The sequence below is a fragment of the Thunnus albacares genome, chromosome 19, assembly GCF_914725855.1.
Source record: "Thunnus albacares chromosome 19, fThuAlb1.1, whole genome shotgun sequence".
NCBI classification, from domain to species: domain Eukaryota; kingdom Metazoa; phylum Chordata; class Actinopteri; order Scombriformes; family Scombridae; genus Thunnus; species Thunnus albacares.
Window position 1 is genome coordinate 11320326 of NC_058124.1, and position 19116 is coordinate 11339441.

At 42.3% G+C, this 19116-nt stretch overlaps 1 protein-coding gene across 3 annotated transcripts in view; it reads right to left on the reverse strand.

The window, feature by feature from the left end:
- ppp1r9a (protein phosphatase 1, regulatory subunit 9A) overlaps positions 1–19116 on the reverse strand; it is a 52375-nt gene that overhangs the window by 29331 nt on the left and 3928 nt on the right. For 2 of the 3 annotated variants that reach the window (XM_044334833.1, XM_044334835.1), the window contains exons 3-5: positions 13318–14853; positions 1247–1379; positions 441–561 (exon numbers count right to left, since the gene is read on the reverse strand). In XM_044334833.1, the coding sequence (XP_044190768.1) occupies positions 441–561; positions 1247–1379; positions 13318–14706 (1643 nt within the window). In that variant the 5' untranslated portion in view covers positions 14707–14853. Of the gene's footprint in view, positions 1–440; positions 562–1246; positions 1380–13317; positions 14854–16251; positions 16759–19116 lie in introns of those variants that run through there. The other variant, XM_044334834.1, reaches the window with a different exon arrangement.

The following is a 19116-nucleotide window of genomic DNA, read 5'->3' on the forward strand; positions in this document are numbered from 1 at the left end:
CAAGAGACAATACAGTCTATTGCATTGTCTCTGTCACGCAACACACTTAAAGTATTTTCACACACACACACACACACACACACACACACACACACACACACACACACACACACACACACATACACACAAACGGTCCTGCGTGAGACTTCATGCCCCAGGCTGTGCCTCTCCCAGTGGATCTAATCCTGAACCCCTGCTGCTAAATCTGACAGGGACAGAGTGTGACTGTGTCTGTGTGTGTGTGTGTGTGTGTGTGTAAAAGAGAGAATGAGATAGAGTGTGGTGGTGGTGGGGGAGATGGAAGCAAAATAGTTTATAAATTGTTATGAACATTTTTGTACAAGAGGAGTACAATTGTTCCTGCAAATGCTGAGTTTTCATACGCTAATCACTTATCGCTCATTTATACATTTAATATTCAACAAGACAGAAACTCTCACCTGCTGTCTCTCTCGGCAGCTCCGCCCTCGATGACGGTCTTGACAAAGATGCCCAGTTTCTCCAGGCCCGCATCAGCACCAACACCCATCCCAATGATACTGATCCCCAGTCCGTCTTCATCTGGAAACATACAGAACACACAAAACAACATGTGTGAGCATGTATGTGTGTATGATGAGGTTCAACAGCTTTAAGGGCCTCCTTTAGAATGGAGTCAGATGGAGTGAAGGATATGTGGAAAAATGGATGAATGAATATGCTCAGAAAAACAGACAGAAAAATGATAGATTTATTAATGGAAAAGGGGGAAGAGACGTTTACTAAATGCAGGTTGGCCTTCATATAAATAGGATATGTGCAGGATGGGAAATTCCCTTCCAGTGAGGCATTCGCCCCCTTTCCATCCGACATTAATTATTCAGAAGTTGTTAGGGTTACATAACAGGGAGTGGATGGTGAAATCCTGCAACATAAAGTCATTCTATTTTCGGTCCTTGGCCATATTAGGCTTCTGAGCAGGAAACCCTCAAGAGGCAAAGACAAGTGAGGAGGTGGCTCATGCTGGGGAAGTGCAATCAGATGTCTTTTAGTGTTAAATAAGTACTATGTTTTTATAATATACAATAAAAATTTAATGAATAAAGTACCTAGATGGATACCTTTATCCCATCCACATATCTCATGATAAAGAAATTTCACATCTTTAATAAGAAATGTGACATCCCATATGTGGGCGAATCTGTCTACTGGGTATCTGACAGGATCCGCCTCCTCCTTAATAATTTTCTTATATTTTCCTTCCTACCTTTCTCCAGCTCCACAGGGAACAGCTCCAGTTTCTCCACCCTCTTCTCCAGCTCGTACTCTGCGGAGGAGGCCACGGGATCCACCTCCTCATTACGACGGTCATAGTCCTCGTTGGAATAGGTGTTGAACACCTGGAGAGGAAGCACATGGAGTTAGTGGTAGTGGGCACACAAGATTAAATATAGTTTATGTCACCGCATCAGCATGATTTTAGATGTTTATGGAAGTATTAGAGATATCGTACAGTACTAGATGGCTTAAATTGATGCAAATATGACAAGACATCTCTATTCTTTTCATGATTACAGTGGGTGCTCTACAGATCGGGGAGTAATGCTGCTACTTTACAAGTTTCTAAATATGGATGGAAGTAAATAAGGGCTTTTATCTTCCCAACCATGGGAAAGACAACGCTGACAACACTAGAGTAAACAAAAACCCTTATAACAAAGCCACAACTACAACCACAAATCAGCCCATTCACCAACAACAAACTGTAACACAGAGAAGCATTAGGTAAAGATGGGGGCTAGCGATGCTTTTCTCTTCCTCTGAGCTGCTGAACCTCACAGGAACCTCTCCTCCACTGCAAGAGTCAGCTGTCACTTCACATCTCATCCCAAGCCGAGCATGCTTGCTGCTCCCTGCGCTGAGGAGGAAGAGGAGGAGAAGAAAGAGAGAAGCTGACACGAACGTGCACGCTCTCGTCACATCTGTAGTGCGGCACTATGCAGAATTTTCGGCTGCTGGTGCTAAAAAAAAAGTTGTACACTGGTAAGCATAATGTTTATGTGGATAAGTAGGCACGCTTACATGTCTCTCAATCAGAAAGACACCTACACACCCACAATGACTACAGATGCTATTATTAAAATCTGAGAAACTAGCGCCACATGGTGTAATCATCCTATCAACGAGAATCTGTGATCGCAAGAACTACAGTAGATGAGGGGAATAAACTGTCACAAACTTCACTGGGGACACATCTCATATGACATCTCATTCTCACAGAGTTTCATTCCATCTGCTCTGCTGTAGTGTCATCGAGCAAACCAGCTCCTCTTCCCTACCAGCTCCTCTTTGCCCTGACCTCTTTGAAAAGGCGGAAAGAGGACATATCTTCTCCAGTAGGGATCAATAAGGTGTCATGTCACATTGCATGTATTGACTAAAGCCTAAAGCCAGATTTATGTTAGTCACTTAGCGTGCCTGTGTGCAGAAATGGGACGAGACCTCAGTTGTGTAAGGTCATGACATATACCATAAGCAATGCCTGCATTATGAATCGATATTTTAGGATTGTTGGGACTGTGAAAGACAAAGATAACGAGGGCAAATGAGTTCAACACATAAAGAAATGCTTGAATTTGTCAGTCAAGACATTTGCGCTTTTAGTTACACTTTTTTTCATTCTGTACTAATGTAGCTGATGTGGCTTGAGTTTGACTAATAACTCACAAAAGTATAATAACAATGCAAGGAACAGGAAATAGTTTTAAAATGGTGGTGTGTTGATCAGACAGTGTCCCGGTTGTTCGCGCAGCATGGGCACATTCATGTAGCGTGATGCTGCCAGGGTTGGTTTTTATTCTTTCCTCTGTGTCAGCCTGCGTGAGCTCTATCCATGACCTCCCTGTCATCAATCATTCAGTGTGATCAACAGCCCTGCATTATTAACGCTCACATGCACACAGACACACACACACACACACATGCAGACATGCACTGATACACACACACATTTACAGATTCAAACACACACACTGCTTACAAATGCTAACACCAGCATTTGCACTGTCCTGGACGTCCTGGACGCGACGTTACTGTTGGCAGTCAGTACACTCTCTAATGGCCTCTCTCAGTCACTGTATGCTATCTACAAACACAATTAGCATGTGACCAGTCACTTGAGAGAAAGAGAGAGAGAGAGAGAGAGAGAGAGAGAGAGAGAGAGAGAGAGAGAGAGAGAGAGAGAGAGAGAGAGAGAAAGAAGGAGAGAAGAGGTCATGAAGAGAGATGAGGACAGATGAGGATGGATCTGTAAGAGAAGGTGCAGCGATGGAGAAAGATAAGAAATGGGCAGGAGAGGGAATTCCAAAAAAAAATGGGAGACAGATGAAGTGAAAAAGCAATAGATGGACAAGAGAGCAACGGTGACGGACAGAGGGAGTGACAAGATGAATGAAACAGCGTGCACGAGGGAAAGAAGAATAGGTAGGCAGGGAGAGAGTGAAATAGAAACAGAGAGAGACGAGGGCATCAAACAGAAAGCATCTACCCAACAGATAAACAAACTTGACTGTTATCTGGCCCTAAATGGAAACTACCAGATTTCCAGATTGTCTGAACACCACTCCCAATGAGGAAAATCCATGTTCAGGCAGTCTGGGAACTATCAAAGCTCACAAAGAAAGATCATAGCTCAAAAAATTTGTAAAAAGAAGATTAAAAAGGGATCAAAAAGGTAGAAGAGCTTCTGAAATGTAAAGGTTAACGAGTGCAGGCTGATAACTGATTCAACTGATGTCTTCTCATCCAGTTTCAGGCTTACCTTGAGTCGAGCAAAATGTTCACATTTCTCTTCTAAGATAGGTTGTATAATAGCTTGTTCTCAGACAATAATTGGATTTTGTTCAGACAAAAAAGCACATTCTGACCTAAAGTAAAAGGAGAGATAAGAAAAAAAAAACACAGACAGAAAGAGAGAATGTGATCATGTTTAACCTTGGCAGTATGGTACAGTAGGATACTGCTGCCTGCTGCTTGTATTACTATAGAGAATTGAAAAATGGCCAGAATACAGGACCAGGCATGAAGCTGGCAACCACAACTCTATGACAGATGTAGAGCAGACAGTTAGGGCTGACCGCACATGTATAATGGCCATATTCAGTATAAACAGCAGTATAGCCCTTGCCACTTAAATAACTGTATGTACAGTATGTCTGCCCTTCATGTATATCATTTTTAGATGCAGGTTGCTCTGAGAAAGATTATTATCGGCCTTTTTCAGGATGCACGATTTAAAGCTTGGCAGCGCTGACACAACCCAACATTGTCTGTGCATAGACAGACTCAAGAGACAAAATAAAACTTGACAGCTCCATCAAATGTAATAAGGTGGATATCAATATGTTGACCCACATAATCCAATAAAGTGATCCGTGGAAAAACAGCAATGTCAGAGCATCCCAACTTTAGTGTGAAATCTATATCCTCATCACGTCAAAATGACAGACACCTGCAAATCACCTTTGAAACACACAGTTGGTGTGTGCTGAGGCAGATCATTACGCTCAATTGTAATTCCATTTTTATCAAAGAGGCAGCACACTAGGACAACCGCTAAAAATGGAAGCAGACTGGAGTATAATGGCCAGTCTCCCCATGTGGCGCCCCTCTGGAATTGAATGGGAATAGTCTTTTGGAGGATTAAACACAATACACAAGCATTTACATGTAAATATATTCCTCTACACTGCCTGCACTTTCATTCAAGCTGAACTCTTTGGATGAAAACAGCTTCTCCTGACAAAAAGTCATATTTTTACGATTAATATAAAACAACCTTATTTTTAGATGGCTGACCACATATATTTAAAATGGGGTTTCAAATAATTTTATAGATTCTAGGGTACTGGTGTTTGATGAGAATATCTTTCTGTTGCAAAAATGTTGCAAATGCAAAAATAAATCAAAATGTAAAACATTTATTCATGGTTTATGTATTCACATGCTCCTCGGATGGTCCCATTTCCTGAGTTGGGGAAGTTGTTCTTCTGACTTTGATGTGTTCATGAGCTTTTAAGTCATAATGTCTAACATGAACGCGACAAAGAAGATGTGCTGTATTTTGCCCCAGACTTGTTGCTGCACCAGTACATTCCCTAGAACCTGTGCTATGCAATATGTGAATTAGTAAAAAGCTGCCATATTTCTGCATATATGACGTCAATTTTCAGAAAGTCACGTACCAAACTTTTCACCAACTTTCCAAGTTGTTGTGCTGACTTGAGGGGGCGTTCACATTAATTTTCCTAATCGGGAAGTCATTTCTCCGATTATTCTGACACCACATGAATGCCACATTACGTAAACATTGCATTATGGCATTATACCATCCGGTTTAGATTGGGCGCCGTACCCTTCTCTTATCTAATCTTACAGCAACTCCTTCATAGTCATAGCAATTCTCATCCACCTACAATCTCGTGTACACACATACAATAAACATGCAGTCTCTGAGATCTGATACCGACTGCCTCTCCTCTCTCTCAATTCGTCATCCCTCAGTGTATCAACCAATATCTCTCCTTTTCCTCTGCTGATACTCATCCCTCCTCCACATGACACAATGAGAGATGCCCTTGATACCAAACACACACACATACAAACGGAAACGCACACACACACTGATTTTTGCTTTTTGTCAGTAATCAAAACCCTTACAATAGATCTACTGACACACAAGTGCAGACAGCAATTGTGCTTGGGCATCCATAGCTTGGCAGTCTTGTTATCTGATCTCGCAGGAGGAGGGAGAGAGTTTGGTTTGACTCTTCTGAAATACAGGTTTACTGTAATCTGTGGAGGTTGCTGCAGCTGCTAAGACACTGCAGATGCCTGAACGCGCTCAGCCACTGTGCCTCTTCCCTATCCCTGTGTTTGTATATGGGTGTTTGAGTGTTAATGCACAAAATGCACATCAGGTATCTGAGTGATAACAATAGAGAAAGAATGCATGTAGGCTTTGTGTGCAGCTGTGTACATGTCTGCGCATGCATGCATATATGCCAAGCTGGTGTGCTGAAGATTCATCTCATATACTGCCGGATGAAAACCCGTCAGCCACATCGTGCCTGTCAGTCAACCTGTTTGGATGGCTGTTGGGCTAGCCAGGTGACTCCCCTCTGGGACAGAGGATCTGGGAATAGCGAGGGGCCTGCTAAGTCACAGGGGAGGAGAAATAAAAGGGGAGCAACAGAACATGGGGGTAAGGTTGGATGAGAAAAGGTAAAAAAGGAGAGAATATTTGAAGGGGGGGAAGCGGAGGGAGAAGGTAGACAAGTTCAAAGAAGGGGACAAAACAGGGGACACGAGCTAAGAGGAGATGCAAAAACCTTTGAGACATTGAGAAAATGGAGGAATAGCAAATGAAAAGGACGAATCGAGTTTACAAAGGATGGAAGGCAATATCCACTGAGAGAGAAAAACAGAGTGACTCATATGATTCATGGGTTAGAGCAGCAGCAGACAGTGAGGCTATTGAAGAGTGAAACAGGCAATAAGAGAGAAATAAAGAAAAAAATATGAAAAAAAACACAAAAGCTGAGATGCGGGCGAGGCTAGGGGTAATTTGCTCCAGGGTTGTTTGAGTCCCTGCCTAAGATGTCACGGCATGGCGCCCATGCCCGACAAAACCGCCTCTGATGGTATTAAACTGGGCCTTTGGTGTGTCCGTGCCATTGCCGTCACCCGCCCAGGAGAAATGTTCCTGCTGCTGTGGCACGAGCCCAGCAAACCCTGCAGTGGATTAACTACAGCCTGGCACACACACACAGACAGACACACACACACACACACACACACACGCATGCACGCACGCACGCACACACACACACACAATCTGCTCTGCTGCGTCAGCTCAGCACATTTGCATTCCATTAGGTCTACCTATGGCCACACACCTCCACACTCACGCACGCACACACACATCACCATGGTGGAGAGCTGACAGGTGCTGAAGGAAGTGTCTGGGTGCTGTGGGGATGAGACAGTTGCTGATGATGGAAACGATTTCATGTCTTGCAAGAACAGACTGAGACTGACAGATATAAAGAGGTGGAGATGGGAAGAAGAGAGAGTAAGAAAAGAGAGAAACAAACAAACAGTCAGTATACGGTTCTATAGAAACATTAAGTGAGGATGTACATTCAGTTCAAGGCCAAACTTTCTGTCTTCTTTGCATATATCAACCCCCATCTGAGGAAGTGACACTGACGTTTGACATGTCGGGGAATGCCACAATCTTATAAGTCAGCAGTTCTTTTTTTAACCTCAGATGGAGCTTCTGCATACAGAGCAGACACGTCCTGTTCATACAAGTTGACATCTTTGAAAGAGAAACACAGCTAATGTACTCTCATCTCAATGTAATTAAGATTTTATTTATTTTCAATCTAAATGAGCAAACTAAGTTTATCAGCTGCCGTCTCTGAAATCCACTTGTTTTTCCCTCGAGAAATGCATCTCAGTCCACCGTTTATGGCACAATACCACTGGGTGCCATGACTCCCACCGACAGACTGAGCGGAGAGCCAACTACTGGACAAGAGACACAGAGAAAGAGAGCGAGGGGCCAGATTAAAACAGGGGGGTAGAGAATAGTAAACAACTGCAACTGAATGACTGCAGACAATGCCCTGCTTTGTGTCATGTCTTGGTCATATACAGTGAGTGGGAGGCTGGGATCAGAAGTAGCACAACAACAACATGTTGCTTGTTACAGTACATGCCCACTTGCTATCCTATGTAATTCATTAGGCTGCAGCAATGACTTGGCAGAGTCACAGCATAATCGCAACTCTGTGTGATCTGGACTACTGTGCATGTGCACAAATCTCTGAAATTCATGTGCACAGGACAAAAATCAATCCAAGGATAGATATTTCAGCATCTGATTAAGTTTAATTTCAGACAGTTCACCTTAATGGTGTTCCTGACTCATTATAAACAAGGAGAGTGCATCGGTCTGAGCCTTCCTCAGCACTGGCTTATAGCACGCATCGAGAACATTGTGTCACTGAGACAGTGTGCTCTGTGCAATTTTTTACGGCAATAAAAACTGGCAGCGCTCTGATGATATCATTAGCAGGGGACCAGATTGGTAGGTGGGGGTTGGATGATGGTTCACGATACAATCCGCTGTGTGGCAACTGACCAGCCGCAGAGCCCGCAAGGCACGTCTCGCCTTTCCTGGATCATTAAAAATGCATCCCCCAGGGAGGATCAGATGGCACAGAAACAAGCAAACAAAAACACCACTGCATTAATAATGGAGTGACTAAGCATGCACAAATACGCACATACCCAACCCCCGAGTTTGGAGTAGTTGTACCTGTCAGAGATAAGAGAGGAAGGAAAAATCCATTCATGGCTTGATTACGACACAAAACACTCAATTTCTAATGAACGTTTGGGCTGTTTATGACCATTTACATTGACTTTTTGACAACAAATGCCCACAGTATGTAATGATATATAAAGCCGCACAAGTCCTGCATGCTTGATAATTTGTAAGGAGTCTAGCTGTTAGTCAAGATTTTCGATTTAGCTGCCTGAAAAGAAGCTTAATCAAAATACTGTCTAATACCGACTGTCGTTCTGACTGAGCTCAGCCGCTGTTTTTGCTGTTCTAACCAGAATGTCAGCTGTTATATAGCTGCTGTCACAAAGCGTTGGAACTCTTTCCTAAAAAAAAAAAAAATCCTGCTCTCTCCCATTATGCCCAACCATAGATTATAATAATTAGAAAGTTGACAGCCAGCTTCACTCAGTTCAGAGGGAAAACATGAGAATTCGGTGCAGAAAGGAGAAGAACTGGGTGCTCAAGAGCTTACCACTTGAGAGATATTAGGAAAGTCCTGTAATGCAAATAGTATAGCAGCTGTACTTTTTTTTTAGCACATCTACAACATCTGTCATTGGGACTTGTATGCCTGCGAAACAGATTTTCATCTAAAAAAGACATCTCCTGCAACAATACACTATGCTGAAGGAGGCTAAGCTGTAGCTGTTGCGGTCCTAAATACTATTTACAAATGACATTGCCAAAGTCCATGTCAGCATTGGGTCCAAAATTCGAGCTATGCTGTTACACATATATCAGCCAGAAAGACAGACTGCCCTAAAGTGGAGTAATCCTTTCCATCAGAAAACACGGTCAGAAAGCAAAGTTCTTGGCTGGAGGCCATCTCATTTCAGCTTGTGAAATACAAGACTATATGAGGTGATGCTCCAGATAAGGATGCTGCTAGAATCATGCAGATCTTTACTGTTGATGCATGTAGAAAACAACATGGTTGACTTTAAACTGTTTAAACTGAAGTTACTTCTTGACAAAAAGCTGGGAGCCTCCGTTTGTCATGTTGTGTATTAAGGGCAGTCAAATGAGCTCCCGAATCATCAAGAGAAATAACTGTCTCTTAATGCCTGGCAAGTCTGTGGAATGGCACTGGAAGGGTGTTGGTTGGCATTTTTCTCTGGTTTTAAGCATCAGCGACTTTGTCTTTATGTTCTTTCATGCTCCAGTAAAGTACAAGATGAGTCTCTAAATTGGATTGATGTACTGCACCCTGAGATGTAAGCCTGCATACGGCAAAAGTACACAGAGAATATGTGTGTAGGTTGTTTTTGCAAACGAATGTCTGTAGTGGAATCTAATCTGCCAGCATGAACATATCATTCTGAGCCAAACGAGTCAGTGACCTCATATCCCCCTGTGCATACCATACATCCTTCTTCAAATTCAAAATATACATCAAGAAATATTTACACGACACAGACATTTATACACCACAGAAAAATAACGAGCGCAGCCATCCCTTATATGCTGCAGAACAAAAGACATTCATAAAAACGTTCACAGTCTCGCCACTATGAAACAATTGCCACAGAGAAGAGGAGTGACACACATCTATCATATTGATTATGACTCTGAGCTCAGATCCATGCTATTCAGCATTCCACCAACGGTGCAGCAGCAGAATCTAATGGACAAAACGCCAGTCTCTTTGATCTAGCAACAGACAGCATGCAGAGCGGAGGGGCTGATTACAGAGCCACTTCAGCGGCCATTTAACCGGTGCTCCACTCATCACTTCCGCTTAATTCCATTAAGGTATCATAGTGTCTCGACTGATGAAAATGCAGTTCCTCTACAGGCACAGAAAGTATAATTAAAAAGACGATATAAATGCCTTTCACGTAGAGAGCGAGAGGAAAACTAGAGGAGACTGACACAGCAGAGTGCATGCAGGGGGAGAAGACCACTTCTGTCAAACTCCTGGGGTGCGGTTCGACAAGGAGAGAAAACAAACATAATGCAAGAAGTCAGCAACAAGTGTGAGATGGTTAAAGGCTTCTTGATCTGTGTGCGATCAAGGCAGAACATTTCAAAACCCAGAGAGAACCAGACAGAGGAAGTGAACACTGGCTGAGATGTGTGCGAAACCTTCAGATCAAGTATCGTTTTCTCAAAGTCATATCAGCTGCACAGAACATCATAGCTTGAAAATAGTGCATCAGAAGATTGTACCTACTGCAATACCTCTACATCAGTCTATATACCTCAGACCGAACTGCCGACTTAGAGGTACTGATGTCAAGAATAAAAACCAGTTGCTTGAACGAACATGAGTCTGATTCGTTTCTGTAGGTCAGCGCCTTGCGTGCAGCCTGCCTTCATCTCAGCTAGCCCACAGCAGTCGCTACTCACTGGGTCACAATCTTACAGTTGAGTGAAGGGATGTGGAAATAATCTTTAATAAGAAAGAAATCTATAAAAAACATGTATCTGTTGTGTTAATAACTAGATTTCTAAACTCAAAACCAGTGAAATCAACATAATGATAGGCTTCTTTGAGCAGAAAAAAATACTGTCCTGTGTTCATCTGGCATTTATTATTCTCAAACAGAAGTAAGCGTTCATGTTTACAAAATGTTGCCAAAAGCTGATTGTGTGTCTTCTTTTCCCAGTGGCTGCCATGATGATTTCTAAAAACAATTAAGGTTTCAAAGCTAGGATGTTGAAATGATTTATCTGCTTTACAGAGCAGGACTAAGAAATATTACATGAAGAGGAGGGAGTATAAAAGGAGTATAAGATTAAAAGATGGTGGTTTTTTTTTTTTTTTCTTTTTCCAAGGTCTTCTCTGCAGTCTCCTCCCACAGGGGTCAAGCTGGACTCGTGCGGGGCCGAGGGCTGAGAAAATAGCTTTGTCTCTCTCACTATATAGACGAACAAAAGACAGAACCCTGTTTGTTCCTCGTGTGCTGAGAGGAGGTGGGCGTATATCAGAGAAGTGGGAGGGGTGCATGTCTAATTGTGCGTGCGTCTGTGTAAGGCGGGGTGAGGGGGTGGCAGCGCCTCTCTTGAATATTCCATATGATAAACGAGCGTCAGTCCTTTTCATAGAAAACAGGAGCCTTGAAAAGACAGACAACAACAGAGGAGCATATTCCCTGTCTGTTTGACCTAAATGGGGTAACAAGCTTTGTAGTCCTCAAATTCTCTTTATGGTGACAGTAAAATTTGCAGAATTTGTCTCAAGAACCCATTTTTACAAATTGTCAAAAATAGGTTTTATAGTATCTTCAATGAAATAAAAAATGCTTAGTAGCAGAAACAGAAATATACTGTATGTTACTTAGGTGCTGTGTTTAAGCCTGATAATGTAAGAACTGAACATGAATCGTCATCAGTAACTTCAAAAAAAGTGATGAACACGGTGATAAAATGTTATTTTGATGATTTGATATCCTTTTGGAAATGTGTGCTAGTGTTCATGTGTGTTTTCAGACACGTGTGGTGACACCTGAGAGGGAGGCGCGAAAGGACACATTATTTCAGAAAAAGTACAGGGTAATTAGTGAGCCAACATCACATTTTCACCTCAGAATAACTGGGCTAATTGTCCTGGTTCGTTACAGCATGTTCATGGGATTGATCCTCAACCTGTGGCATGTTTGTGTTAGCTCCAAATCCTACATACATACATACATACACTTCATTCTCTCAATCACCACCCTTCATATGTTTAATCTACACAACACCACACACACATCTTAAAAATAAAAACAGATTTCACCGACAAATTAAATAGAAAGGCTCAAAATGAATAGGGCGACCTAAAGCATGTTGTTTACTACTAAAAATTTTAAGCTTAGATTCCAAATGCTTGAGGATAAAGAGCGAAAAATATTTCTTATAATCTTCCAAATCCATCTTCCCAATCCACAACCAACACTAGCCTCATTGTGTCCAACTCAATACTGAAAACAGTATTGAAAGACTTCAAGGTACATGATATAACAAATTTTAGGGAAAGATATATCTGTAGAACAACAACAACAACAAAAAATCTCTAAGAAGAACAGGCATATTACCAGTGACATGAAACTCTGTGGGAAATTGGCATCATGGTTGCATTTTCACTGTAAACAAAGACCTTGTTGTTTCGTAAGTACAAATCTTATTGTGGTGTAATTACCATCTCTCCCTCCTCCGTGAAAACACTGTATGTACATGAAATCTTTAGCCATATGTCTACTGATATATCACTGAGCATAGCAGACACAACATGATTACACATGAGACATGCACACTAGGTCAACTCTATGCTATATATACAGTATATTTGACAGATTAACGTAGACTCTGCCGCTGTAACATACAAAACATCCTCATCAAATAGTCAGATAAAAGGCTTCCTGATTTAAAAGACAGCGACGAGACTGCTTGAGAAAAACAAACACAGCATCTAGTGTGAAAACTGTGTGGGTGCAGCACCAGCATGACTAACACATGCACAGATGTTCTGCTTATGAACACGTCGATTTCCCTACAGGGCTATGCTTTGACCCTCAAACTCTGCATCGCAAAATAGCTACAACCCCTCCCGTCAGAGAGCAACAGCTATAAGATATGATAATTTTTATCTATTTTATCTACCATGTGGCAGAACATTGTAACAGAAGAGGGATAAAGGTCTTACAATATAAGGATTACTAAAGTCAGATCATTTTATCATGATCATATACATTTACATTTACAGAAACACATTTTTATGAGGTCATAAAAATGTCAGTGAAAACCTGAAAGCTAACAACAATGAGTAGTATATATAACTATAAAAGCCCATAAAAAGGAAGCACTGAATACAATATTTGCTCTCTGATGTTTTAACCTACTTTTGATAAGAGCTGCACAAGGGCTTTTATGTTGGATTGTGTTTAGTGTGTTTACACAATTTAGGCTTCCACAACAGTTCTGTACAGCACCCAACTTACTATAATCGGAGCAGTGCTGAAGCGAATCTTCCTCTTTGTAGGGATGTCGTCTTTGTTTTCTTCTGGCAGACCAGGAATCTCTGTCAGATCAGAGCCCGGGTCATAGACAATATCTTCGTCATCTCCGTAGAGGTCATCCTCAGGATCTGTGCAGCTTTCCCCCCAACCCTGGTAACAGGCGTCCCCGTCTGCATTAAAAATCACTCGCTCATTCCCAGTGTATTCCTCATCGGCTTCATCCACCTGGTCCTTGGGAGATGCAGAGGGTTTGTCTTCCTTTGTAGCATCCCCGTCCTCCTGGCTCTCCCCATCTGGTGTGGTTGGGGTCAGCAGAGGCTCAGGGGTGGTGTCCTCAAAAGCTTTGTTGGTAATCACATCATCATCTCTAGATTTAGAAGCCTTGGACACCATTAGATCCTCAATATATTTTTTTGTTTCTGAGGGTTTCTCCTCTTCTTCACAGGATCCATTGACCTGGCTTCCATTAGTGGTGGTGCCAGAGAGTTGCCGTCTGTCTCCGCCTGCAGTTTCACCAGGTTTGTCTTGGGTTTCCCCCTGTTGTGGAACTGGTTTCAACTCTGCGGTCTCTGCCCCAGGACTGGGGCTCAGGAGGTCCTCAGAGGATGAAGATGTGGGCAGCTTTCCCCCTATCCTGCTCCGATAGGTTCCCTGAACTGGAGATTGTCGTGAATCATCCTCACTGACATCACCTCCCTGGCGGTGGAATCCGTCTGGTGAGTACAAGGCCCGTCTGCTGACTCCTCTGTGGGGCACACCCTGGTTGTGTTGGTCGGCATTTTCAAAAACAGCACTGAGTTGACTAACAGTCGGCGAGGACGCCTCTGTTCTGGAGCAAAGTGAGTCCAATGAGTCTGTGCTGCCTCGATTGGACCTCGAACCTCGCCAATCATCGAGGTGCTCATGGGAACCCCTTTTATCACGTCCGTAGGGAAAGACTGGTGATTGGGACTGGTCACGTGACTGCTGTTCAAACAGCTTCCTGGTTTCAGAGAACTTTGCTCCAGCACCTCCAACCCTTTCGGTTGATGAGGAATGCTGGAGTTTTATCACGGATCCGTCAGCCTTGTTGATGAAGTTGGTCGGCTTGACCATCTTCTGTGGCGAGGATTCATCTCGACCCCTTGTCTTAGCTGTTGCATTTTCTGTGCCCATCTGCATGAACATGTCCTTGATGCGGCTGACATGGCTGCCATACTGGCGCCCCCTCGGTTGCTTCACACGTTCGAGGTCTTTGGGCTTAGAGTCTCCATCAATCCGAGGCTGGTCAAAGGCCTTCTTGAGTGCCTGAAACTCAGCCCGGTAGGCATTACGGTGGGGGGAGGCACTCCGGAGGCTGGTCCTCTCCCCCGAGGCCTCCGTCTTCAGCATGATGATGTCTTTGGATTCAGAGGGGATGTCAGCATCGCCGTGGCCTCATTAGAATGTGGGAGTGAGGAGTCTAGCTTGACCTACTGCAGTGATGTCTAATCTGATCCAGCTGATGTAGTTATATAGTTCCTTCAAGCCCGTTCACACCTGCAGATACAGAGACATTTAGTAACATGTATGATTAAGTGAGTTCAAGATATATGACTAAACATTCACACAATGACAAAATTATGGAAAACAAAAAGCATGATTAGAAATCTTAAAGATTTGACCGACAACGACAGCATTCAGAAACATGGTGGTCAAATGAACTACAGATGCTGATGTATGACGTAAAAGCCCTTAGTACAAGGGAACTAGTTATGAAAGCCTATAGGACTCTAAAAGCACTCTGATTATGTCTATTCAGCATTGCTGCACTGTTTACCTTCTCAAATCAATACTTACTGGAGACATCAGTATAACAATGTAAGCATCCTATGTTTAAACTGGTGCTATACTCTATGAAATAATGTGTTTTCTTCTTTGTTTCTTACTCTCTATCTCTTCCCCTTCCTCTATTATCTATAGTAAGCAGTGACCCTTGTACACTGCTACATCCCACGGCTCTCTAAACCAACACTGACATTATGGTTGTCCCTACTAAAATGTCAGCTCTCCTACAAAGCAATGCATTCCCGACAAAACCCGACTTCACAGAAAAAATGTTATTGAATGCACCAAAAGATGTCTTGATACCACCCATAGACAAAACATTTCATGAACCCAAACAGTTGCAGTTTAAATACTGAGATTATGTCTCTTCTCATTCCCATTAGTGTTGCATAAAAGCAGGGTTAGAGCAGGTCGCAAGGCTAGAATACTAGTTAAATATTCCATACCCACAGCCATTAATGTTTAATCCTGTTTGGCAATGCATTACACAAAGAGGGTGATGAAATATGACACAATAAAGCTGAGATAAAAAAAAACAACAACATTCATCTGGGACACAGAGAATCCATTAATCTAAGTTGTGTTTAAACACACAGTCTGGATAGTGTGGATGCAGCAGCAGCAGCAGCAGCAGCAGTGGCTGAAACCTGAACGTCCTGATTCAGTATCCATCACCATGCTGGACTCTTGCCGGTCCATGATAACACACCTATGTGAAATCTTTGTGCAAAATGTAGACCTATCCGTACGAACATGAGGAACATCCTGTGCCTCTAGGGAGGATGATATCGCACAGAGGAAAATAAAGTTAGAGGCGAAGGATGAAAGATGAAATTGAGGCTTTAATATTGTGTCAGTGGGATCAGACGAACAGGCAGTGCCGCACATCAGCCACACCGCACACAACATGACAGCTCAGGTTTCCCCTCCTTCTCACACTGTTAAACATGTATTTATTTACATTTTTCCTCCTGTTCAGACCTCTGCAAATATATAATTATGAAATATTGACCCTATGTGATTTTTTTAAAAAAAAGATCAAGTTGACTGTTAACCACAAACCACATCGATGTTGCTTCAATGTTACAAAAACAAAAGAGTCAGACTTACATTCATGGCTTCAGCTTCGCTTGACGCGTGATATAAATAAACTGTAATCCAGCGGGTAAACTCGTGGAAAATATCGATGCTCTCCTTGCAAAAGCTTTCGAAAATAACATTTCTCTCCCACGCTTGTAAATAGTCCGGGACGGAATCGCCGCTATAGAAACGTTTGGACACACTGGAGCCGCTACAACGCCATTGCAGGCAGTGCGTGATGCTGCCAGGCGCACAATAGGGGTGTCGGTGCAATTTGGCAGCTCATCTCACTGAGAGCTGCACTGTGGCTGCATTTGCAGGGCGGCAGCGTCCGGTGTACTCCTGCGGTATAGTAAAGTAAGCATACTTATCTGTAGTGATAGCCGGCGATTTGCAAATGTAAAAGCCTCATGTGACAGGTGTTAAAACCTGAACTGCAGTAATGGTTTGGTCCGATAATCTGCGCTGCGCGGAGGGGGTTTCAGAGAGCTGCAGTCTAGCATAAATACCAGCACACAGCAACTGTAACTTCACTGGCTGCTCATTTTTCATCAATGGGGCTTGGGTGGGGTAGAGAGGGTCAACGGCCACTCAGGTTATGTGATGGGTTTTCAAATTAAGGTTGCACAAAGTGTGGTGGGAGGACCACCAGGGGGGCTTGAGGAGTGTAGATGGGGGTATAGCTCAAAATGAAGCAAAGTTTGATTTCACTGTTAATTCATTAATTATAATAGGGCTGCAACTAAACATTATATGCATTATTCTTTTTTAATTGTTATTGTTTTCTCGATTAATCAATTAGTGTGTGAAATGTTTGAAAATAGTGAAAAAAGTGCCATTTCGATTTGCTTGTTTTGTCCAACCAACAGTCCAGAATCGTAAGATTCAATTCATTGTTTGAAAAACATCAAAGTCTCACAATGGAGGAGCTGGAACCAGACAGTTTTGGCACTTTTCCTTGAAAAAATGACTTAAACAATTAACCGACTATCAAAATAGTTGCCGAATAACTTTCTGGCAATCGACTAATTGATTAATCGACTAATGGTTGCAGCTCTACACAAATTAATCTAAAGAGAGAATATGGATAAATCATTATGAATGTTATTCAAAATACTGATGGAGCTGGTCATTAATTCAAGCTTTTGGACAGAAAATATATTAGATGGATCAAACCAATGCAATTAAATTAAACTCCCTACATAAGTATATTAAAGTTGGCTACAGAACACAGTCAACATGACTAAATGCATATTTTAAAAAATGCAGTGGTTTCTAAAGTTTGCAGTCTCTTTCCCCAATTACTCTGCGAGCATTAATATTTTAACAGTCTTATATGAGAGAAGATTGTAAAGAGAAAGTGTAAAAATTCTAGCGGGCTGGATCACATAGCAGTCAACAGACACCGCCAAAAGCATGGGACTGAATTCATGTGATAAAGCACCAGAAAGGAAGCTTTGTTAACATCCCGATATGTGATTAATTTAAGAAACAGCACTGAGTTTTATAACAGATTTTGATGTGTTATAATACACAGTACTGTTGCTTATCTACCTACTTTGTAAGCACAACTTATTAGTGTAAAGGACTCTGGAGAAGGAACATGAAGCCTAAATGTGTAATCAAAATATGATATAATTTATCAGATAAATAAACATGTGCTACATTAAACATTGAAAAAAAACAACATTGAAAGACATTTTTATGACTTGAATCTTATTTGTCACCTTTTCAAATAAACCCCATGATATAAATCTCATTTATAAATGTGTGCAGTCATAACAGCTGCCAAAATATGCCATCTACATTATTATGCAACCATTTCAGTTCACGCTGAACTCACTTAAAGCAGACGTGGTAGAGTACAGTAGGCTAGTATTTTCTTACTATTGTCACTTATTTCCTGCACTGCTGCGCTGCTGCAACCATCTTGAATTTTCAGAAAGTGAAATATGATATAAAATAGTGTTTCTTTGCCATGGAGGTCTGCTTTAACTGCTTTACAACAAGAAGCAGAACAGCAGGAGATATTGTTTTTCCCAACAGCTCCCATTGCTGAATATGACCCCAGAAAAAATATGGAGAGTGAGAATTTAGCATATTGCTTTCACTACTCAAAACAAGCAAATTTAGGACAATCACTGTGTAAATTGAATCCAATTGCAAACTGTGCTGAAACAGAAACAGCCAATGAAATCAGTCCAAATCACATTAAACATGCGTGCCACTGTTGCCTCTTGCCAAGAGGTAAATGCTGCATTTCGCCAGTCTTCATCACTATGCATCTTGGTGCATGCATAGACCTATAATGATTGTTGTGATTCATACAGCCCAAACACAGGCTATGTGAAGATGTTGCTAAGCAACCTAAAAATAATCTTGAGGGGATAAGAGGGAGGGTGAGAGAAGAGAACAGCCATGCACTGCGGAGCACAGTGGATGGATGGCATCATGTTTATCAGCAGCAGAGAAAGCCATGAATCCGGTTTCAAACGCGCCTTTATCAAACAAGATGCATGCAGCGTCCACTGTCAGCATGATAGCCAGAATTAGGTTGCTCTTCTGCAGGATCAAAGTGCTCTCTTAGTGGTAGTCAACATCAAGGGAGCACGAGGGGTGAATTAAGGGCCCCGCAGCCCTTTTTAGCAGGACTGACTGGGAGCCAAGGGGGCAAAACATGACCATCTGTCTGCTAGGACTGTCTCTGCAGGGGGTCTGAACAGATTGGAGGAGACCTCTCAAACGTGTCTTTGCCCTCATACAGCTGGACTTAAGAGGTCAAAAGCTGGGTGATGGTGTGTGTTTGTGTATGCATGTGTGTCTCAGTGGGCGTGTCCTGATCCAAATTCAGGGGGGCATGCATCAGCAAGGAATAATCAAGCTGTTGAATGCAAA